Source organism: Nipponia nippon, unplaced genomic scaffold (genome assembly GCF_047370975.1).
Source record: "Nipponia nippon isolate SJK-2023a ecotype South Korea unplaced genomic scaffold, ASM4737097v1 scaffold_25, whole genome shotgun sequence".
NCBI lineage: Eukaryota > Metazoa > Chordata > Aves > Pelecaniformes > Threskiornithidae > Nipponia > Nipponia nippon.
Genome location: NW_028262342.1, coordinates 4,241,406 through 4,265,169, shown reverse-complemented (window position 1 = coordinate 4,265,169; position 23,764 = coordinate 4,241,406). Strand labels below are relative to the sequence as shown.

The window sequence follows — 23,764 nt, the reverse complement described above, 5'->3', positions numbered from 1 at the left end:
AAGACATGTATCACTTTAGAGATGGTCATCTAAACACTTACCAGGCCAGTGCACTCTTCCTAACATCAAGTTCAGACTACCTCAGACCCCCTTTAGTGTCAATATTATGGACTCTCTCCCCGTAAGTTAACCCCAGCAGTTCTCAAAGGAGAGGAGAGCAAGTAAAAGGTGTCACCCGTGTTAAGCCTCTGTCACCAGACATTTGAGCCAGAGAGCCAGTGTCAATGCAGTGACACCTGAACCGGGTGGTTTGAAAAAGTAACTGAGGCTTCACTTGCGTTTCCATAGGGTAATGCACTGTGTCACAGCGGGAGATGGAGAAACATAGACCTATCAAGAGGGCTTCATTGCAAAAAATGAAGATGTAATATTCTTGCTGCAGGAAGCAAATGCAAATACTGGCATCTCTCTGCCTCTCCATCTTCCTGATCAGCAGTTGTCCTTCCCCTGTTCATTGTAACTCTAGCTTTCATTTAATAGTGTTACTTAACACATCCCTTTCGTCATCTTATTCTGACCTGGCCTTTGAAATATTGGAATATACTGTAGCATTTGCACAATACAAGAAACGATGGCATTTACCAGCAACAGTATATATAGGAATAAAAGCCGCAAGGTCTTTGATAGCAGTAACGGTATTTACGCAAGTGCTAAAATGAGTGGCTTCAAGCAACAAAAATATATGAATGGAACAACTGACAGCACAGGCTTGACAAAAAGAGGTTCCCTCTAATGCAGCTGGGTCAGCAGATCTGAACCTGTTTCTACACTACCTCTACAGACCACAGATCTAATCAGAAGCCACCTTTTTCTAGCCAGTCTTCTGCTTCATAGACCCCATCACTGCCTTCTCTATAGAGAGAAGGAGGAGATTAAATGGCTGCCCAACTTTAAATACACCTGAAAACTAATTATACTACAGACTTCCATTGCCTTGACCTTGTGTTGGCCTTTACACTCACCATTATAACTTGATACCATTTTACATGTACACTTTAAATGACTGTTCACAGTTTTGGGTGATAGATGTTCAAGTACTACAGCTTTGATGAATACCTGCATTGCCCCACGTCTCAGCTGCTATGAGTCAGGTCTGCTGTTTTAATGTACCCTCATTCTGCATCCACAAGCCCATTCCTCTGTTAGGAAACTGAGCTGAGCAGCTCGGTTCTAGAGGATGTCTTCTCTACTGGTTTCATCCATCAAACTTTGGAGAGTCACAAGTTTTAATTTCTTTCACATCAGCCACCTCCAAGGAATTGCCTTATCAGGTTGGAGGCACAGGGAGGGTATTGCAACAACAAATTCTGGATGATTCCAAACCATCTCAGAGCTGTTTGTCACAGGCTTACACTGACCTTGTTAAAGCTCTGTTGTCTTAACAAATTTGGAATATGTCATCTAAAATGAGAACGAGTTCACTGTTTACTAAATGTGCATGTAGATATCTTGTTTCTCTCCTTGATTTGTTTTATAATGTATTCTCCTTTTCCCCACCCAAATATAATAAACATTGTGGAAAGGTTAAGGTCAGAAATAGATGGATTCTCTAAGCTAGTAGACTGGAAATATTCAACGAATGAAATCAGCAGAACCGAAGCCAGCTCTAATAGCTTTCATCCGTTATGTTTGCCTTCTTTCACTAATCTAATGCCCATATTTTTGTAGGAGAGGAGTTAAACATAACTTTTTTTTCTTCCCAGATTTATGAGTAATATGTAGCAAATCGGGCAGATCACTCATGCACACAGTAGCTTTCCAATTCTCAGAAACATTCATCTTGAATAAAAATTGTATGTGGGACTTTTTAGAAATGTCGCAGCCCTCGTGTAAGCGTAGCTATTGATTTCACCTTTAGAGTAGCAATTATAAGATATATATGCGGTGTCAATGTTGTTGTTAATGAAACTTATCTTTCCCTACTCAGTATTCTGCTTATTTTCTTATACATAGAAATTGAGGGAAGTTAAAAATCATGCTGCAGTATGAGTTGGTGATTTATTACAAGAGATAATCATATTCTACAGGGCATCATTCATCCTGAGAGATCCCAAACTGCTCGTGAAATATCTGCATAGGCACACATTTTCTAAAACAGTGGCAGAAAAGAGACATTATGAGGATCCCTCTGCTCTTTCAACAACTACACAAAAGTCAGGAGGCAACAGGTTTTGTAGGAGTCAAGCCAGCTTGTGGAGCTGTACCAGTACAGAGCAGGTCGCTCTTCGTTCCTGCACCAGAGAGCTGAGAGCCGGAGCCCTTCTCCAGGGAGGAGACAGCAGCTGCCTCCCTGTGCCAAGTAACGTTGCAAAAGATAGACTAGGATTAAATACCTGAGGAAAAATCCCTAATGTTAATGGCAAGTGTAACATTGGATGGACCTTATATATTTTCTCACCTCCGAATATGAAGGGTTAGGCTATCCTACTGAGACCTAATCTGTATTTCCAGCAGAATCACATTTATCACATCTGTTGATTCACCCAGCTGCTTTGGGATGTCATGCTCTTTCTCCTTCCTATTTCTATTTATCTCTCTATAGCTAACTTTTCAAAGTCAAATTGATGATGTATTATGGAAGACAATTGCATTTCATACAGTATCATGATTTCTGAACGTCTTTGTCACCCACACAATAAGTCCAGTGCTCTAGCAATATTAATGGATACTTCCCTGAGGCAACGCTAAAATAGCCCAGAGAACCTTCTGATGAGGGCAAAGCAGTTTATGGGGTGATCCATCAGAGCAGTGGCCTGAGACCCCCCCGGGCTGACAGGCTGGGGCAGGCAGCTGCGCGCAGCCAGCGGTGCGAGGTTGGAAGGGAACACGCTCGCATTCTCTACTTTTCCTTCTTGCCAGGAGCCTACAGCATCAGGGAGCCCTTTGGGAAGCATACACGTGGCATTCAGCCATTTCGTGCCACCTGGAGACACAACGCCCCTCCCATTTGTTTCAGATTCTACAGTACTATGTTTCATAGAGACATTCAACTTTGGCCTAGAGTAACAGGCTATAATCACTTCTCAAATCCTTTCTCCAAGACCGACAATAACACCAGGGAAGGTCAGATAAGTAGAATTACATACCTTCTGTAGCAGTCCAGTTGAAGTCAATGGAAAACCTTCATTCACAAACACAGAGTACGTGGTCAGCCCTTGTGCTCCATCCCAGAAGGGTCATTGCTAGCTGGCACATATGTAGAACACGTAAGGCTTCAAGCCGGCTTGCTCACACACCTAGCACTTCCTCGTTGCTTTTCAGAGCTAGCTATTACTTTAGGATCCATTCTGCAAGGAGACCTCTCCCTGAGCTGGATTACTCAGCAGAAATACAAACATTCACACACGCCATGAGCAACATCCCACCAGCATCGCCCACAAACCCCCAGCTCCCTAACTTCACAGCTCAACTGCAGTGAATTTGGACACACCTGCAGGCATGACTCAACAGCAATTACCATGCAGGCTCCATAAATTATAATGATTAATTGATAACAGTAACTTTAAGCACCTGCAGTTTCAAAAAATAAACAAACAGTCAATTAGAGAAGCTTACAACTCACACCTGAGTTGCTGCTCCCCTGCTTTTTTTTTTTTTCCTTCCTTTTTTTTGGTAATGAAGCTGTGATGTTAACCAGAACTGATATTCAGGCACTGCTTCAAATGATATTGTCGTTATCAGTGTTCATTCAGAGGGCGAGGCCAAGAAGTCAATGGCCAAACCAGTCCACAAAAGCAGGTCAAGGAGAAACAATGCACTGGGGAAAATTAGAGAAAATTATCTCTTATCTTGGGAATTGAATGCCAGCTGAGTCTTCTGGGCAATACGAGTAACAGCACTGATCAGTAGGCTACCAGGCTTAGGTGCTTGGAAAGTGGCTGAAACTCACTGGAAAAAGGAGAGCTTTTAAAAACACTGAAATATAATAATTGTTATAAAGAATAAAATTAGTTTAAATATTTATAGAATATGAAATAATTACTGCAAAGATTAAGAAAAAGAGGGAAATTGTTAAACAAATAAAATGACTCTAAACAAACACATTTCTCAAAGAAATAAAAGGATTACGGCAAAGCTTGCCTGTGAAAATTGATAAAAAGCCTTACTCTTAATTTCCTCTCCATCCATTAAGAGCTAGCCATGTGGAGAAATTATTAGCAGCTGTAATATTTCAACCTGTATTTTTAATCAGTCATTCAAATTAATGCAAAGCAGATGGAATGGACCATATTTTCCTAAATCACACACATTAAAATATGTAATTGAAGTTTTTGAGCGTGGAAACTAAAATGTACTACAGTCACGGTCCCAAGTCCCACGTTATCTACCCTGACCGACCAAATCAAGGGCAGGTACTGCAGATTCGTGACACGTCTGGAGCATCTCCTGCGCCACGCTGTGGACGAGCCCTGTTTTGGGAGTCCTCATTTGGAAATGATTTGTAGAAAGCAGGGCTATTAAAAGTGTGGTCCATATTTTTGCCCCTAAAAGGAAAAAAGGACTCGTTCATCTAATCTATTTTTGGCAGATATTTGTCTAACTGATTATTAAAAATCATCAGCGGTAGTTTAAACGCAGACTCGAGGTTTGTTTGACATGGGGCGTATCTGCTGCTCTCATGCGACCGCGTCAGAGCGGAGCCGTTGATCCTTCCCTGGTCCATGACGGGCCCCGTCTCCCGTCCGCAGCTCCTGTGATCCTGAGCACTCCCGTTAGCCCAGTGGCTGTGCAGCCCGGGCTCCTGCACCGTGCTCGGTACAAGCCGGCGGGTCCCTGCAGCCCAGCGGGTCCTGGGGCACGTGCGGGGCTGCAGCAGCACCCGAGGAAAAAAGCAAGAGCATATGCACCACCAGGACAAACACGTCTCCCTCTCGCAGAGATAAGTCTGGCAAGAGCTCACATAAAGGCGTGAAGAAAGTTGCTGCCAGGATGTAAGAAAAGAGGGGAGAAGACAGCTGGCCTCTGAGCACAAAGCACGATCTTTCACACAGGCAGCAAGGCCAACAAAGGCTGTCCTCCCCCCGACGTCCCTTCTGCTCCTTCCCCAGTCACGGGAACCAGCAGCCTCGCCGAAAGACTAACGAAGGTTTATGCAAACTGCTACTGACATTGGGAGACCAATTAAGCATATGTGCATCCACCTATGCAAAATAAGAGCGTAGTAAGCGGTGTAACAAGGCACCCTCTTTGGGAGGGGCGATTCTAGGACATCCTCCAGTGAAGCGCATCTCGATGAGGACGTGGTTGGTCGTGCAAAAACCTCCGCTGCGCCAGCAGGGTCATGCAAACATCAGCGTCTCTCACCGAGTTGTGCCTCCTTTCCTCTACACAAAGTGGTTAGAAAAAGACGTTGTATATTAGCCTGGTATGTAGGGTCAACGTGTAAAATAGAAAACTTAATGACCGTTATTGTTATCACATCTGGGAGAGGCATGCAAACATGCCACTGTTCATCTGTAGCAGTTGATCAGAGCATTTTATTTGGCAGCTTTGGTTTGGACTAAGGGAGAGGGAGGTTATTTTTTCCTACGTTTCCAAACTCTTTTAACGATCAGAAACTCAAAATTTCCCTTCCACTTCAAATGTTAATGGGTTTGCTTTCTGATTTGCAGAAATTGCCATGTTTATACACTAAAATGGTAAGCACTGAGTGATGATAGATGAAGATGTGCACTGCGAAAAAATGAACTGAGATGGGAAGGCTGGGTTAAAAAAAAACAAGTCTGAAGGAAAAAATGAAGTCTCCAGTGAAAAACAGAATTAAACATGCCACAATATTTCCTGCTATTTCTATCGGAAACCCCAGATAGACTCCCTCTGTGTAAAGGGGTTCAAAATTCACTGGAGATCACTTTGAAAGGAAAACCTGCTCAGCGAAGACAGGTATGTTTTTCACCGCAGGGCTGCTCTTTAAATCATAACTTAATAGTTAATTAATGTTTTCGAAATTGATGTAAATATATCCATGTTAATCGAATGCCACGTATTTCAGTATTCTTTTCAGAGGAGTAACTGCTCTTCTCCTGTTTCAAATCAAATATAGATTTTCTTCTCTATTGGAGTGGGTTTGATTTTATTGTTTCTAGACCTGTTTGTATTAACTTCTGCAAATGAACCAAAAGCTTTCCCTTTGCGGTTCAGTTTGCTCCTTGTCACAGCTGGCAAAACCTGCACAAAGCAGCTCTGCCGTCCCTGCGTCAGGCTCCTCCAGCAGTCGCCTTCCCTTGCTTTTGCAAACCTTGTGCTTGATTTCAAAATATTTTCCTCCTGGCAAAATAAAATATTCTCCCCAGGTGAGTCTGGGGAGGCAGGCAGGCAACGACAGCGTGGCTCCCCTGACTCGCACTCCGCCGCGCCGAGGGCTGTGATGTGAGTGGTTTGGTCAGTTTGGCTGCGTTTGGAACAGACCCCGAGATAAAGCCCCCAGTTAATCCTGCAGCCGCAGACTCCAGCCAGCAACGAGCAAGTCCCCTCTGCCGGGATAAATCCGCAGGCAAGGAGCCAGTGGAGCTGTGATAGCGTACATCGACTGAGGATCTGGTCTGCTGTTTCCAAATAAATAAAAAAACCCACCGACAGAAGGTTGGCTACGTGTGTACACGGAGAGGGAGGCTTCAAACAGATAAATCTGGAGGAAAGCGCAAGGTCTGCAGGGGTTTTTGATGGATTACGTTGCATGTTTGAACATAATACACATTAAGGCTGGAGACACTGATGCTTTGAATGGTGTGAAATTCCATCTAACGTGGGTTGTTTGCCTGACACAAACATGTTTAGCACGAGATGGAACAAAGGCAAGAAAATCACAGCAGAGTTCTTGAGTGATGCTTGAAAAATTGTTTGCCTTTCCTCCCCCCACCACTTTAAAAATGATACTTTTTTCCTCCAGCCCCATACCTCTCCCCCCTTTTCTGGTAATGGCTTAGTAAATAATTCAGAGAAAAAACAAGAACCAGACCTGAGCGTAATAAAAATGATCTCTCTATCTGCTGTTGAGGCGCATCGTGCCACTTAAGTAAGACAGATGGGAGGATATGCCGTACTTTGCTTAGGAAACTGCATTGAGAGAAACTGAATAAGCCTGAAATTAGAGCAGAGGGCGAGATGGGTGTGGATGTGCTGGTACAGTGCTGCCTGACAAAGATGCAGGGAAAAGTAATTTACTCTGAAATGACAGTTTGAAGGGGGAAGAAAAATAAACACACAGGAGGGAGCTTAGACTCATTAGCAGCCCAGCCTCAGTATTTCATCATTAATAATAATAAAGAACCCAGCTGAACCAGTGACTCACAATAACACTCAAGTCTCTGGGTCTCCATTTTTAGTTAACACATAATAACTGGCAGTGCAGCGGGAACGCAGGATGAGGAATGGGGCAGATACGACGTGGGCTGCTGCCTCCGAAGCTGCGGAAGGCACGGGCAGCCTCTTCGGGGAGCGGTGCTGATTTATGCCGGGCCGAGGCAAAGGCAATTAGAGCTGCAGCATTCCTCCATCTTTAACGTGTCCCGAGCACTCAGGGAACCAGCCCAGCTACGGCAGCAGGGCTGGCTGGGGCTCCATTGCTCAGACTTCCACTCGGTTTTATGAATATTCCCCTTAATAGGAAATATATTCTCTGCCTGTGGGAAACAGGGGGGAGAAAAAAAAAAAACAAAGGGAAATGGCGGCGGTGGCTTGTGCGCCATGCTCGGAGGCCAAGACAGGGGACGGCAACGTGGCTGGAGCTTAAACTGAGCCATGAGCAGAGCTCTTTGATGTAATCCAAGTTTAAGGACTAGGGTTGGTCAAAATAATGTTTTTACCATTCAATATTCAAAGCATTTATCTCACTTAGAAACCTTCCTGCTGAAATACATTTTCCGTTTTGTCTTCTCCACATCACACCGGGCTGTGGTCTTCTCAGCGCTGCAAACGAAGCAAGCGCTGGCCTGGATCAGTATTTCCGTGGGAAACCGGCCAGGGAAAAGGAGGATGCGAATGGTGTTCATGCTTCAGTAAATGGCCTTTTTTCCACAGTCAGTAATGAGCCAGTATCTCAGAAGGACAGCATGTTATGTTTATCGTGAAGGTCCCGTGCTCCTTTTCTTTAGATTATTGCCCTAATTCTGCAGTGCTAATGTATCTCTACATGATTCAGTTGTAGAAGATCTGGCAGTCCCAACGGCCAAAGATCACCTAGAACTGAAACCACATTTTCAGTTAAGCCTTGGACCCAATGTGCTAAGCAATTCTGACAACCTAAACACTTATTTCGCTGCCAAAATGGAAGCTGAGCTATTTAGAAGAGCTTGTCTTTGAATTTTGAGTGTTGAAAATTTGGCTTTCCCTATAGCTCAGATTCAGGCCTTCAGTATTTTGCTTCCACTGGAAACCAAATAAAGCGTAACATCCCCAGAAAGTCCCACGTTGCTTTAAGGCTGAAGCATAATTTATAAATATTGATTGTGTGCTGGAGGCTCAATCTTGCAAGGTGCTGAGTACACACACATCTTACTGATGCCCTTTGGACAGCCTCAGGGGAAAGACACTTGATAAATGCACAATACAGTTATTCTAGCACCAAGAAGTGCCAAGCACTGTTATAGTTATGTCCCTTCAAACACAAGTGCAGATTTTTTTTGAAAGCACGCATATAGTGGAAGTTGCAAGGCAGAGGTTCAACACATTAATTATGCCTCAGCATGAGGGCTCTGACAGATTACGGGCAGACTAGTTAAAAGTCTTTAATTAAAATACATGGTCCTTGCAAAACTCAGGCTGGACGTGGAAGAGCTGGCTCCGAGAAGGTTGGAAATGACCTTAATGAAGGGACCCAGAACCAAACGAAGCCCAGTGTCTTCACTCCGTTCCACACCAGCAGATCATCAGGATCTCATGTGTCCGGCGGGGTGTGAATAGCTGACTGGCAGATCTTGCATGTGTTAGCAGCAGACTGAGTGCTCACCCTCAGTCTCAGTGAAAGAGATGGTGCCTGCCCCCCAAAAGAAGTTCGGATTTGCTTCCATCTGGTTTGCTTCCATCTCGGAATCTGGACAGACTGAGCCCAGGCTGGCTTGCCCAGGGAAGGCTCACGGCCCATTCCTGCCACGCCAAGCATTGGCCCCGCTTGCAAGGGAGAAATGTGACATGTCCCTACGGCTTATTGTACAAGCATATAAGGAGAGCAATAGTCCGGACCTTAATGGGGTGCTGTAGTGCTTCTTCTGCAGAGGTGTAATTTGAAAAGGTCTGCTCGTAATCCTGGAGAAGTGCCTCACTGAAGATCCTAAACTCAAAACTGGGAAATGCTTCACTTTTTAAAGCAAAGCTTCTGGTTTTCCCTTCTTTGTTCTGTACCAGGAAGCACAACATTTGGGTTGTAAAGACTAAGTATCAATTTATGTTTTATCATGAAAACCTTGGCTTTCAGACTCCTTCTATAGGTCCAACTGAATCTGTTCAACTGAGTTATGGTTTATATTTACATAAATTACCATATGAAACTTGTTAATATTTCCTGAATATGCTTTTTCATAGCGCTATTAGACAAGGTTCTGCGCTTTTGTTTGGGACTCAATGTCAGCAAATCAGAATTCATGACTGTGATCAGTTAGGAACACAGCAAAATAATTTATTCCCTAACATACAGTCTGGGTGTCAAATAATCCGTCCCGAGAAACGTTATCTGAAATCAGCAGAATTTTACCATGCAAATTACAGGAAGCGTTATCGTTGGGAACAGCGGGAAGTTCCTGATTCACTGTCATTTACACATTAAATGAGCTCAGACTTGCTTCATGGAAGGCACTGTGCTGGGAACGTGCTCTGGTCTCAGGCTTTTTTTAGAATCACCAATAGCAGGAAAGGGCAAGAAGAATTTCACCTATTGAGAACAGTTCATTGTTGGATTTCTTCATCTATAGCATAAGTCCCTGCTGGCATAGTTATTTTATCAATGAGTTGGCAGTAAGCTCTATACGGCTCCGTTGGAGTCTGTCTGTACTGTGGATGGAAAGATGCTGGTTGGCCTGTATGTGTTAGCCCTGAAGCTGGGAGTCTGGGGAAGGATGGAACTATATCTTGCCTGGCTCCAGCGAGGTGCCGGCGACATGCTCTGCTTGGGCCACCGAGTCCTGCGGGGTCTTGGCCCGCAGCCTCACACAGAGAGCAGGACTCAGCCATCATTTCTGAGCACTAAGCACTGTGGCCTTGTCTTTGTTGCCGAGAGGTTTATCTTTGAGTGTAAACGATGCCTAGGTAAAAAAAAAAACACAGTGAAGATAGTCATATTTGTTCTACCATGAGAGTAGCCCTATATTCTTACCAGTGTTGATCTTGGCAAGTTTGCCAGGAAATGACAGATTCGCTTCAGATTGTATCTGTGCAACCTGCTACTAGCTGATAGTTGTTATCATCTCCTGACTGATGCTGACACGCCTGCAGTCGAGCCTCGCTGAGCAGACGCCGCTGCCCAGGCAGGTCTGTGCGGGAGACGTGCAACACCTAAACCTGCCTGACCCAGAGGAGACCCCCGCGCTGGGGGGGCTCTGGCCAAGCTCTCCAGAGCTCTCCAGCACATCCTGAAAGGAATATTCTCCCTGCAGCACACAGAGATACTAATGCACTCAAGATCAGCCCTACTTTTCATGGAAAATCAAGAGGGAATTCCCCAGAATGATCAACTGTTCTTCAGCAGCATCATCCTCCCACCGATAACAACAGTCTGGGTAGGACAGCAAATCTGGACTGCAGATGTTTAACGACAAGGGATGAAATTAGATTCCATCCACAACCAAGTCTAATTTCTCCAAGGACCATGAATCTGTCACTGGAAAGGGTGTTCACAGGACTGGATGACAGTGCTTACCCAGGGCAATGATGTATTTGCATGATCCACGTTAACTCAGTCTTGATCTTTCTCCTCTTCTGTAGGTGAGAAACACGCAGGGGTTTCTGAGGCTACTCAGTGTTTTAAAGTTAATAGACCAGTTCCAGTCCTTGTTTATGTGAAATTAGTTTTTCACGCATTAGATGTTCCCTGGGCAGAACTTCTGAGACAAGGAATTCCTGGTAAACAGCAGAAAGAAAAGCTGGAGCTCAAGCAGAGGGTCAGTTTGCCTCCGCAGCCTGGGCTTTATTTCTCTAAGGAGCACCCCCAGCCCAGGGATGATCTGTGCTTGTGTTTACCCTGACACCGAATCACCTTCCCTGTACAGAGGGGGTGTGCAGAAGAGTAGAAAACATTTCAGTGACCACACAAACGCAGAGAGCTCTGCAAGGGCTCCAGCCGGGCCAGAAGCCAGCACCCTACAACCCTCGGCGTGCCATGGCTGAGGGGACCCGGCACGGACTCTGAGGCTGCTGTGTCCCTGCAGCTGTGTCAGGTTTTAATCCCGTCACTGTGAAGCATCCACGCACAGAGTAGCCGCAGGCAGAGCTGGGGTAGTGGAGGAACGCTTGTCCGTCGCCAGTAACCCTGCAGCTGGGGGACTGCACGCTCACCTTGCACGCAGGCAGGGAGGGCAGCACAGCGGAGCGGGACACAACACGAGGCAGATGAAAGCTTTTTCAATGCTTCAGAAAGTAACAGACAGAAAGCATAAATATGATTCTATTATTTTTCCAGCTTTTTCTACTTCATTTCCACTGTCAAAGATGAAAATCTAAAGCTTCTACTACCTAATGCTTTACTCTTCCCCTTTCTGGACTAGCAGTGGCACAGAGTTGTTCTCACTCCTACATTCACAACACTGAGATAGGAAATTCAGGAAGTTTTAGTCCCGCTTTCAGCATTTCAGTTTCAAAGGGATAACGACAAAAGGTATTTGACTTGTCAATGATAAACGAACTAGACCAGAAGCTGACTACGCAATGGAGACTGAGCACCTCTGCGTGGGGTTGCTTTGACCGGAGTGAAGGCAATGCTGCCAGAGAGCATGAGCATGCCCGTGCCGCTGGGCTGCCGCAGCAGAGGAGCCGCCCTGAGGAGCACCAGGATCCCCCCGGATCTCCGCCGCTGCCCCCCACAGAGGATTCTTAAGACCATAGCATCCAGATGTAAGGTACTCACTACACCAGGAGATGCACCACCTCTGGGAAACTGGTGAGACTCCAGCTCCACACTGCTCCAGACTCCATGGAGCTGATAGGTAGAAATTTTATAATATCCAGCCATTTAAGTTGCCTTTTTTGGTGGTGTTTGTTTGTTTGTTTTTTCTTGATTAAAGTACCCGCTTCCCAATCCAGGCCCTTTGGGAGAGTTGAGAGCCTGTTGCCATTTCAACTGCTAGATGTTTTTTACTTCTTGTTAATCCCTTCCTCCCAATTTGCTGTTGCACCCTGCTTGCATTGGAACAAGGGAAAGCTGAAGATAAGCAACATAGGCCAAACCCCCTATAATGGAGAGGTGATGAGATCACCTACCATCTGGAGCCTGTGGTCTTCCAAAGAGGAAACTCAAAAACTAATTAAAAATACTCTGTGTCATAAAGCCTAAACTGCCAGTGGGACTGAGAATAATTTGGAGATCATTAGACCTTCATTTCTCTGCAGTATCTTCCAGTAATTTTAGTTTTGTGAACCAAACAGTTTGCAGCAGGGAGGTAAGCCAATATAATAGGAAGAGGTTGCAGCAAGTCATGTAGCTCTGAGAGCTCAGAGCAGGAGCTCTCGTCTCTCAAGACTGTTTTATTGACTTCCATCTGCCATCTTTGGACAGGTGCAAACCTCCCAGTCACACATTCTCCTCTCCTGACAATGGGGAAATGTGGTTAAAATGGCAGGGTTGGGAAGGAGATGTCCAGATCCCAGGAAAGCCATCAGAAATCCCTCCTCAGTTTTAGGCTCCTCCACAGTCCTAACCCTCTCCCACACTGGTTCACGCATACCAGAAGCCCTTCTCTAGCCCCTGATCTTTGACTCTAAGCTCACCTCACCTACATATGAGCAACCAAAAGCAGAAAATACCAGCCTCTCTGCAACTCTCATCCTTATTACAGAAGGAACAGAATAATGTTTCAAGTTTCACTTCAGTGACAAAATCTCTCTAAGACATCACACACAGACAGCAAAAACTAGTGACCTTCAAGGCTACTAAATGGACTTACTTTTTTCATTCTAGCTTAGACCAAAAGGTATCACGGCAATAATTACTCTCTCCGCTCGCCCCGCGCAGCATGGTAAGGTCAGGAGGCTCATTGTCAACAAACCCGCTAATGGCAATCACACAAAAGGCCATTTCTCTTCCAGGGCCCATCACTCTCTTAATGAACCTGTAAGCTAAAGAACAGCAGTTTCCAAGATTTATAGACATTTCTTTGCCTGTTTGGGGGCTATCAGCTCTGGACAATAATTTCGTTTTGCCAGACTGGATGGGATCAAGACAGGCATCTACCTTGCAGAAGGTGCTTTCTTTCCCTAAATGGACTTTTCATGGTATTGCAATAACAAATGGAAATCAGGCTCTGTTTTTACTGATAAATCCAGCAAGTGGACACGAGTGATGTGGTCTCAATCTCTCTCTGCCATTTGATTTACCAAGGCTCGGCTAGAAGGAGCTACAGTTATTTTTGCACCAGAGGTCTCTGGGTTGCAATCGACGACTTCATTTTTTCAGTCACTCAGCATCTGCAGTGTTGATTTCCCATTGATTTTTATCTGTACGTAGCCTTTAAAAGCTGTTATAGTGAAGCCCAAATAGCAGGCCTTCAAACTCATAAATATGGGTTAAGGCTAAGAGCAACTTTTGGCGAGAATTGTGGAGAAGTGGTGCCAAGCTGCCCACTCTCGCCTTAAAACTCTGCCTAAGAAAAGGATGACAGAAAATGGAGCTGGTGCTTTCTCAGGTCATCGCCCGGTCTGCAGGCAGCCTTGACAGCTTGGGAAGGCTGTCTCCTGGATTTCTTCAATTATATGTCTTCCTTAAAGATCTTCTTTTAATGTAGTGTAAAACATCAGGGAGACTGGCTTCCTGATACTGAGCAGCTCATTACAGAAGAGGTCCTGATTTTGCTGGGGTTTCTTTCATTTTCCTGGTCCTTAAACAGCAATTCTTAATGCTCCATGTGCGAAGCAATCAGTTTATCAGAGGGAGGAACACTGAATCATCGCGTGTGACAGAAGCTCGCTTGTCCTCTTGGAGAAAATGGCCATAACCTCATCAAAGCTTTTCAGGAGAGATGATGAAAAGTGCTAATAGGAATTAGGTATTTAAATTGATGACTCAGTCAGGATTATTCAAAGTGATGCGCTGAAATTTGTTTTTCTCAGATGTTTGAGCCCCTCCGAGGGCCATAGAGGACCAGAACAAACACTAGAGACGAGAGAAGTAGAAATTCTGCGTGACATTGCTTTTTCACCTTTGGAAAGATTGCTTTTATCTACGCACAAATGAATAGGACTTTCACTCCAGGGACTTTGCTATGTTTTAAGAGCTTTTCTTGTCTTGATTGTAATGCCATTTGAAAACGGATCCATGCGGTTTTATTTTCCCTCCTTCCATTAGTCCTACCCTTGCCACTGACTGAGCAGCTCCTGTCCCAGGAGCACCGGGGGGGAGTCAGGGCCTGGGACCTGGAGCAAGTCAGAAGACGGGGAGGTTCTTCTAAATACAGATCCCACTTCTTTATGAATTCATGCCATTTGGGGACCACATTAACCTGGCTACCGTTCCTCTGTAATTTATGTTCAGGCATAATCTTGAACATCTAAAAGAAGAAGTGTTTTATTTTCAAAGGAAAGCGAGCAATTCATAAAACATTATATGGTGACATTTTCTGGAGAATATAAAGGGGCTCATTGCTCTGATTCAGGCCCTATTTGCATAACTTTTCCTTCACTCACCACAGGTAAATCATAGTTAAATATTGAAGCATTTATCACCTGTGTATTTTCAAGCCAGACTTTATACAAGCATAAAAGAGAGGGACACACTTTCTCAAGCACATGCATCAAACTGCAAAAATGTTTTGGCACTCGTCTAGCTCTGCGCTCACAAAATTAAGATCCTGGCCAGCTCTGGGCATAAACACCTCTCTTTGGAGGAAACTCTCCGTAGGATTATTTTTCACACGACTCCTCAGGAAGGTCCCAAAGCAGAGCTCACGTTTGGCTGAAAGGATGCATGGACTTAGGCTGCCATCTGCACAGTGGTGAGCTCCCCCGCAGAATGCTCATGGAAGCAAATATCAAGTAAAAGAGTGTTTGGATGTTCAGTCGCCCACAGCAGAGCCCCTGCTCTGTCAGCGGACCTGTTGCTACCCGTGTGTATGGCTCTGTGATGTCGAGACATTTAATTTGGCTTAGAATTACCGACTATATTCTCAGCTAACGGAAACTGAGGTTCCTTTACAGCAGATGCTGACGTGGGATCACATCTTGTTGTTCAAGTTCCTGTTCAGCAACTCTACAATATGTAAATGGCAGTCAATTAAAAATACATATATTGCACAATAGAAGCCTTCAGCCTTCCACAAGTGAAAACATGACAGAATAAAATGTGTCTGTTCTTACACTGTCCACTTTCATTTCAACCCCAAACTGTGACTGAGGGACACATAAATAAGTGAAAAGGAGAAACACTACTGTTTGTCACATAACATCCAACATTTTCCCTTGTCTCATCCTCCATTTTCCCTTCTGTTGTCCTAATAAATAAAATAATACTTTGGGGATTTAGATTTACAAACAAACCATCTCTGTATTTGGCTATATCTTCTATAGCAACGCAGGAGGAAGGTTCTGTTACTCAATAACTAACTGTACACAGAAAATGCATACAAATTATTGCAGCTGTCGCTATCACAACTTAGGAGTAAATGCAGATGGCATGAAATAATATTCGCAAACAGCTAATAGAATTTTAATGGCTTTAGAAAGAAAATAAAATGAAAGACACTGTATTTACTTGTGATATGAAGGGAATTTATAGTGTGCCAGTGCAAGTAACGAGTCACTTTGGACCTTGCATTTTCACACATTCAGAAGTGGGCAAGTCCCCGTGGGTTTTATTTATGGGAAGTTTAAATAGCAATCATAATTTGCAAAATATTCAAGGATGCATCTGCATAAAGTATGATGTTCGCATTATGCAAATGTCATGTATGATGAATGAAATGCATCAAATGTCTTGAGGACACCCAGATGTTAAGCCTACCAGGATGCCAGGAAACATGGAAGGAGGTGAAGAACATGATTTCTTCTTGAGTTAATTGATTTTCATGTTCCAGCATCACCTTCTAAATACTTCCAATCAAGAAGCAAGCTACAGTCACAGTTCACTTGTTGTGGTTGTCTTTTTCAATCATCATTCTCACTTTCCTTTTCCCAGCACAGTCCAAAAATCAACTCGGCCTTTTAAATGGTTAAATGAGATCATTTCCATACGCACATAGCATTCAAGTGTGAATGCTCACTAGTTAAGCGCTACATTTGGAGCTATGCTTTCTTTATATTTTTTGTTCTGTGGCCAACATAACGGGCAGAAAGGCCGTGCGACAACTCACTGTTACTGGCAGTCACATACGAGCATTGAGGATGGAGGAATTCCAGTCCCAGCGCAAAACAACGGCCCGAGAACCAGAAGGCAGCTGGGGCTGTGCAGCGTGGCACGACACTGCCGCAGCTTTTGCTTGTAGATTTGGGAGTACAGATCGTAAAGATCCATATGCGTTGAATAGTGAAATTTATGACAGAGTAAAAGCCTGTCCTATTAAAATGATCAGAAGCTGTGCCTTTGACTTTATTTAGACGTTATTTCATCCCCAGTACTGAGCACATCCAGAACCATGCCCCCCCCCCTTGAACCCCATTATTTGTCTTGAGCCGTTCACTGTACAGACAACATAATACCAGCAGCCTTTTCTCACACGTAAAAGGCCTGTGTGACACAGCTGGGTCTGCCGGAGCTGAGGGCTCTGACCTGGTGTCCCAGAGCTGGAAGGGATCAGCTCTTGGTTATCCTGAAATTCTGCAGCTCGTGACGCAAATTAATTCTCAGCTACAGACCGTTCATCTCTTGTCCCACACACAAGGCTGACCAACAGAACCAGAAGCTATTCAGGATAAGGGCAACGGCTCATATGGTCTTTACTGGTAGAATAGTGATGAATGAATAACTGCTAACTATCACACATATCAGGGAAAATTTCTACTGTTCGTCCCTGTCTTTGGGCCAAAGAGACAACGACCATATTTCTATCCCGTTACTGCTGAAGGAAATACGAAGTTTTATTCAAATGAACAGGGGCATGTCAGTATAACTTCTCCATATGGTAGAGGAGGACGAGGCTGCAGCAGGTGGGACTCAGAGCAGATGTTAAACACATGTTAAGAATTTACACACAATCAGGGCCTGGCTTAGACTGTATTCGCTAAAATCAGGATCATGCCAACAGAGGGAGCAATCCCGCTTTGACCCAGAGGGAAAAGATTTGGGGTAAAATCCTTAAAAGTATTTAAGCAACTGACAAACCAAATCTGCGATTTAGTCTTTCCTGGGCATACCCAGAGCGCCCAGCAGCTGTGCTGCGCTGGAGGCCTGCAATCACGCCTGCCCACTGATGGCCGCAGTCAGATCGGGCACCTCTGCAGAGCACCAAACCCCTCGGCTTTCTGGAGCTTAGGCGCTGGAGCAGACTACGACTCAGCAGCGGCACTGAGATGCTGTTGGTGAGATGTGCTATCCAAAGTTATTTATTTTTTAACTGAGGCTTCAAATAAAATTGAGTAAGCTCATAATTAAGTTAGAAATGTAAACCTCAGTTAATTTCAATGATGCTGATCTTATTGATATGACAAATCAGTAACTGTCTTGAAAAGACATTAAAACTGATAAAAATAATTTTACTATTGAGCACATAATTTGATGTTGTAAAAATGGAATTTGTGAAAGCCAGTTAAAATGATGACTATTGAATCTGTTCACAGTGACAGATAGCTTTTAAACGCATGTAACTTGCCCACAATCTGAAATTCATAATTTTTGAAAACGTCCACAGTAAAGGAACACTTACACCTAAATACACATTTTTGTCTGACAGGAAAAGTATTCTACTTTAAATATCAATATATATCCTCATACCTTCTACTCAGTTTAACTCTAGGAGAGCGATGTGTGCGTGCCTGTGCGTAACAGCAGACAGCAGGTTATACGTAAGCTGGTTCCCACTCGGCAGTTGTTTAGCCTGAGACTCTTGAAAAGCCCATCAGGACTCCAGGATCCATATGGAAGACTAAGTCAAGAGTATAATTTTTCTTGCACCAGACGCTATCAGACAAAGTGATTAAAACTACATCAGTCATTTGATGTAATAGGAATACTGCCTACAGAGCGGATTGCTGCCACAGGATCAATAGCTTCTTTTTTATAACAAAAAACAAATGCCTCGGCTTTGCTTGCAGTTTTTCTAGCAGCGAGTGGCTATTATCCAATGGCTGCACTCAATTCCATTGACACCCGCTCTTAAATGTTATGGATTCCCGAAGAGTTCATGCAAATTCAGGTTACATCTGTCATTAAAACACTCTGCTCAAGTCTCTTTGGGAGTCAGAGCAACCGTGGTTGTGTATGTGTAAAGTGAGCACAGAGTTTCACATCCAATTTTGGCTTCTAACAGCTTATGTCGCAATCTTTTCTCTGCATAAATACCAACCCAGCAGCCAGGCGTGGGAGAGAGCGGATCAGAGGGACCTGCGAACTGATGGTCGGCGTGGGCCCAGGCACGCTGGCTGCTACCATGGCGGCTGGCAGCCAGACCCACCAACCTGACTCAGTTTCCCCAGCAGCAGGGTGGGGATAACAACACCTGTCCATGGTGTCCCTCAGGAAATTGTGGGGATTAGCTGTTTAATGTGTGTTAAGTGCCCCGGAGATGGAATATGCTAAGTAAGTGGAAAGCACGGTTATTAGGCGATCCCTCACCGCCCGAGCAGGATTGCTCCCCACAGTCCCTTTCTCAGCGCTTTGCTCCATCTGGTGCTGTGTGTCTGATGGAGCCCGACCTCTCCTCGCAAGAGAGCGGGATGCAGCCTAATAGACACCACTACTCAGAAGCCATCTCTGATATTAAACCTCAATATTCTTGACTTAATTCCAGCCCGTATTTCCTTGCTCTACCCTCACGTTTAGCACTTGCATTTTATTTGTCATTAATAACACATACCAGAATATATAGTGGTAATAACATAATAGCACATGATATTGTTCTTCCTCTGACTTGGGACTTCCTCGCTCTTTGCTGATTGGTACTGCAGCTCTCCTTAATGTATTTCACGTGTGTGAGGGTGAATTTATACTGCAGTGAACCAAGGCACTGGCTTTAATGCATCTCTTTCCCTCGCCTCCTCCAAGTGCATGAATCTTCCACCTCCCTGATGCTGCACAGATATTAAACACATTATTCTGGTTTGATTGAATACTAGTGAAATTAAATTTCCTCAGTGACTTACTCCTTTTTGCCAAAGCTGAGCAGGGAATATGCACTCAGGAAAGTAGAGAGGAAAGAGGGAAAAAAAGAAGAGGCTAAAGCACTGAACTAAAGAGTGACCATTTTCACCTCCGTTAGCAGTTTTATGCTAGATACGATAAATTTTAGCTTCAGTGGTGCAAATTCCAACATCTGCTCCATCTCTGCCTCACAGACGTGTTGACAGGTGTAGTCTCCTTTCCAGTATTGCTTGGGAGCCGACAGATGGACCGTCAGCAGTAAACAAAGGGTAAATCCCACCGGCAGTGGCAAGGGGCTCCTGAACTTTTCCTTTGTTTTCACTCATTTGATTTCACATCTCTAGACTCTGTACTCACTGTCTTAACAGCATTTAGCAAGGAATTTCCTTCTCTTTAATCCTTTTTCTTATCTCCCTTGAGAAGATGAAAGCTAAATGATGTTAATCTGCCAAATATTTCTGATCATTAGGAGTGCAGTAGAAATTACCACCCTGACTAGAAATTAATTGCAAAATAAAATTAGGTTGGAGGGGAATGTCAACACCTGAACGTCGTTTCTTCTCACACATTGAAGGACAGCACTCTGCAGGTCTAGAATTCAGCGTACAACCAGAACCGGTGAAACGGGGCACGGACCGGCCCTCTCCGGAGCGAGGCCATCCCGTGGCGCTCGGCTCCAGGTGCTCAGTCCAGACGACCTGGCAATAAGGACACGCACCAACGCCCTAGCACTGCCCCCTTAATTCTGCTCTACTTTAGCATATAGTATTTGCTGCGATTATGTTGCAACTACGCTGACATCTGGTTTTGCCAGTATTTCAGCAAGGCTGAGATGTCACCACCAGTTGCCCTTCACAGCTCTGTCCCCACAGCCAGTTCACTGCGTAGCTTTGGCCCATTCGGTTCAATGATCAGTGCTTGCTACATCCCCTGTGAAGAGGAACACGTTTTAGGTCCTTCACAGTAACTGAAGAAAAGCATTTAGGCATGAGATGAATGAAGCGTTTGTATGAAGAGAGGTGACAAGTATTTTCCCGAGCCAGACCTTTTCAGGTAGCATCTTTGTGTGTTGAAAAGTATTGTTGTTAAATCAAAAGGATAGCCACCAAACCCCACAGATCCCTGCACAGGTAAGGATAACATGCAGCTGTCCAGAAAAGGCCAAATCCGTGGCTGATGGGACACTGACAGCCAAGATCTTCTGCAATTTTTTGTTTCTCCTTTTTGTGTAATTGTCAATAATCAATGCTCAATAACAACTGAACCCGTGGGAGACTCATTAATTGTACACCCTCACAAAAACTCCAGCAGACACCCTACACATCACTTTGTTATTATTTACCAGTATTGGTACGACAGGGATTTGTGCCCGGACACACGGCAACAGAGAAGGATGGCTAATGTAAAGAAGCTTGCTCCCCCACGCTGCGGTTTATCTTCATTATAAACTTGTGACTTGATAGACAACCTTTGTTAAACAGGAATTGTAAAGCCAACATAAGGTGGTTAGAGGACTACAGATTTAATTATTTGAAAGTCTGGTTGCTCACAAGGTTTAGTTGTTACAAGAATAAAGGAACTGGTATTTTTTCTGCACCTGTCAGGAATACAAAAATTCATACTTGAAGAAAGGATCCAAAGCCACTGAAGCCAGCGGAGAGGATCTCATTTGCTCCTGTGTACTTTCACTTGGGTCCGAACGCAGGGAATAAAATAGCAGGAGGCAAATCCTGATTTTTTTATTCCACTCGTATTCATGCAAAATGCCTGCTAATGTCAGCTGGAGCTCTAGGGGAACAAGGGCAGTGCCACGTGTGAATAAACTGATCTAACACGCCTTTCTTCAAAGCTTTCTGTTTACCCGTATCTCCCCAGCTGAGGAATGAATCTGTCCTCTCGGGGACAGAAGAAACATCTCCAGGATTTAGTCACAACAATGCAGGAAAGTTTGTTGCTTCCTAACAGAGCAAGTTTTTCTTGGCTTTCGTAATTCCTCTTCAGCTGCTGTGGATATTTATAATACTTGAGCATTACAAGTAGAAAGGAAGAGGATCCTGGACATTCCTTGACAAGAATGCGGTTACCCACTGGGAAATAAAAACATGCAAAAGCCACTTCACTGTTCTTATTTTTCTGATGAACGAAGCTAAACTAAGATACCAAGGAATTTGCCAGCTTTCCTGTTGGATACATCAACAGTCTTCCTGTATTTTACATCCCATTTTGTTGCTTTTTTTTTTCCCCCACATTAGTTGTACAACTCCCCTTAGCTTAAAATGTTCTGTGCTTATGAAGGTTATGATAACCTATCTCCTATGAGCAAGACAGTACCAAGGCATTTTCTGGGCATTACAAACTGTTCTGCACCAAGCACTAATAACCATTCAGGTGGCCCTGCGGAGCAGCAGAGGTACCCGATAACCGGCACGGCGCAGGCACAGCCTGGCTCTAACCCTGCTCGTCATGGGCTACCGGCCGGGAGGAGGGAAACAGAAAAAACACAGAGCTGGCAGAGAAGTGTCTTGCACATTTTCAAGCCAGGTGAGGGACGGGGAGTCTCACGGCACTGGGGGTGCTTCAGTGGAGCAGCATCAAAATCAAGGAGGGGGAGTAGCTGAGGCCCCGAGGCCCCCAGGCTCAGCAGAGAGGGACTTCACCCACGCTGGGTGAGGGTCTGGCTGCATTCTGGCAGACACACAGACCGGAGCTCCTGCAGCATCCCCCGTCCCAAACGAGAACTGGCAGATGGTAGCATCAAATGCTGAGGAGTTTATTTGCTCGCACGGAGCCGTGCCTGGGTGATGCTGCTGATCAGGCAGGAGCTGCGAACAGGCTCTGCGCTCCAGTCCTGAGCTACTCCTGCGAACACCCAGCAAACCCGCAGCCCTGCACCGCAGCCTCCTCGAACCTCTTTAATGTGAAAGGATTAGGACATGGAGACTGCGTTAGCTTTCATATGCGCTCACATGTCAAAACCAAACTGATCAGGAATAAAATACTCTGATGTAACTTAGACAAACATTCAGAACTGCTTATAACACGTACAGAAATGACAGACCCAGGGAAAAACTGTACCACATTTGAACTTCAAAGCCTTTTCTCTCTCTTAGTTCCTAGCTGCTTGCCAAGACCTGGTGAGTCCGTAGATCTGGGTTTTCTCTGCAAGAGTTGGTGATAGTTACTAGCACTTAAAACTATTTAGGGAGACGGTGTCTCCGCAGTCATTGGACTCATTAGGCTGCTGTTCAGGCTGAGAAGCAGCTCTCCAGAGCAAAACTATTTGAACACAAAACTTAGACCAGAAATTCTATAATACTTGGCTTAAAAATATTAATTTGGGGAGTGGGGAGGGGAGTTAATGAATTTCACACTCATGAAGTGCTATCAGATTTTGGAGCCATCTGCTTATGCTTAAGACAGTTTCCAAGGCAGCTTTCCTGCTCTGCGTCAAGCCGCTCCTGGTGAGAGACCATGTACGAGGGAAGGGGTAACCTCTTCTCCGTGCTTGGCCTCCCAGGGGAGCCTGTATCAAGCGTTACAGTCTGACGCTGAATATATGTGCAGGCAATTTATAAATAGCAACAGCTTTTAACTACTTTGATGAAGAAAAGGGTGAAATGAAATAGAACCAGAAAAAAACGGTACATCATGTGGCGGAACAGATTCACACTCTTCTAAAGACAATTTTGCATTTGTTCTGTACTGTATTCGTTTACTCTCTATTAATCCTAAAGCATAACAAATTCATAGAGGAATTACTTCACCCACCAGAGAGAAAGCAATAGAACAAGCAAAATCCTAGCACCAACATAAGGCAGAAAGAAGCAAGCACATAAGGCAAGTTACTGCACATTTTGGAAGTAGAATATAATTGCTCTTATTAGAGACTGCTCAGGACAACAGAACCGTCTTCCAAAACGGCCACGAGCCACTGCTTGTATAAAGCCACGGACACACATCCTAGCTATTTGTCTGCATCAAAAGACAGAGTCTCTCTTTGAACAGAATAAAGCAGCAACTCAGAGGGGAGTCATTTTGTGAATGGTAAGAATTACGACAGTGTACCTCGGAGATCTTCAATGCAAATAGTCACCTCCCCTGACACCGCTCAGCTTGTGTGATCTAACGAGATCACACAGCACAACATGGGCTGAACGGGGGTTAAAATCCTTTGAAGAGACGCAGCTGAAAGCACCAGTCGGATGTCAACAGAAAACCCAGTAACGGCGGTTGTAAACTCGCATTTACTGCGATGATGCTGGAATGCAGAAGCCTTCTGTTTTGGGAGATTTTTTGCATATTTTCCTACAGTTACAACTGGGAGCCAGATGACATTAC

General features: G+C 44.5%; 1 protein-coding gene across 1 annotated transcript in view; it reads right to left on the bottom strand.

Moving 5' to 3' along the window:
* Positions 1 to 5,260: 5,260 nt before the first annotated feature.
* Positions 5,261 to 23,764, bottom strand: part of LOC148055259 (uncharacterized) — a 102,173-nt gene continuing 83,669 nt past the window's right edge. The window contains exon 5 of the mRNA XM_087762282.1: positions 5,261 to 5,324. Coding sequence (XP_087618408.1) covers positions 5,291 to 5,324 — 34 coding nt within the window. The 3' untranslated portion in view covers positions 5,261 to 5,290. The remainder of the gene's footprint in view (positions 5,325 to 23,764) is intronic.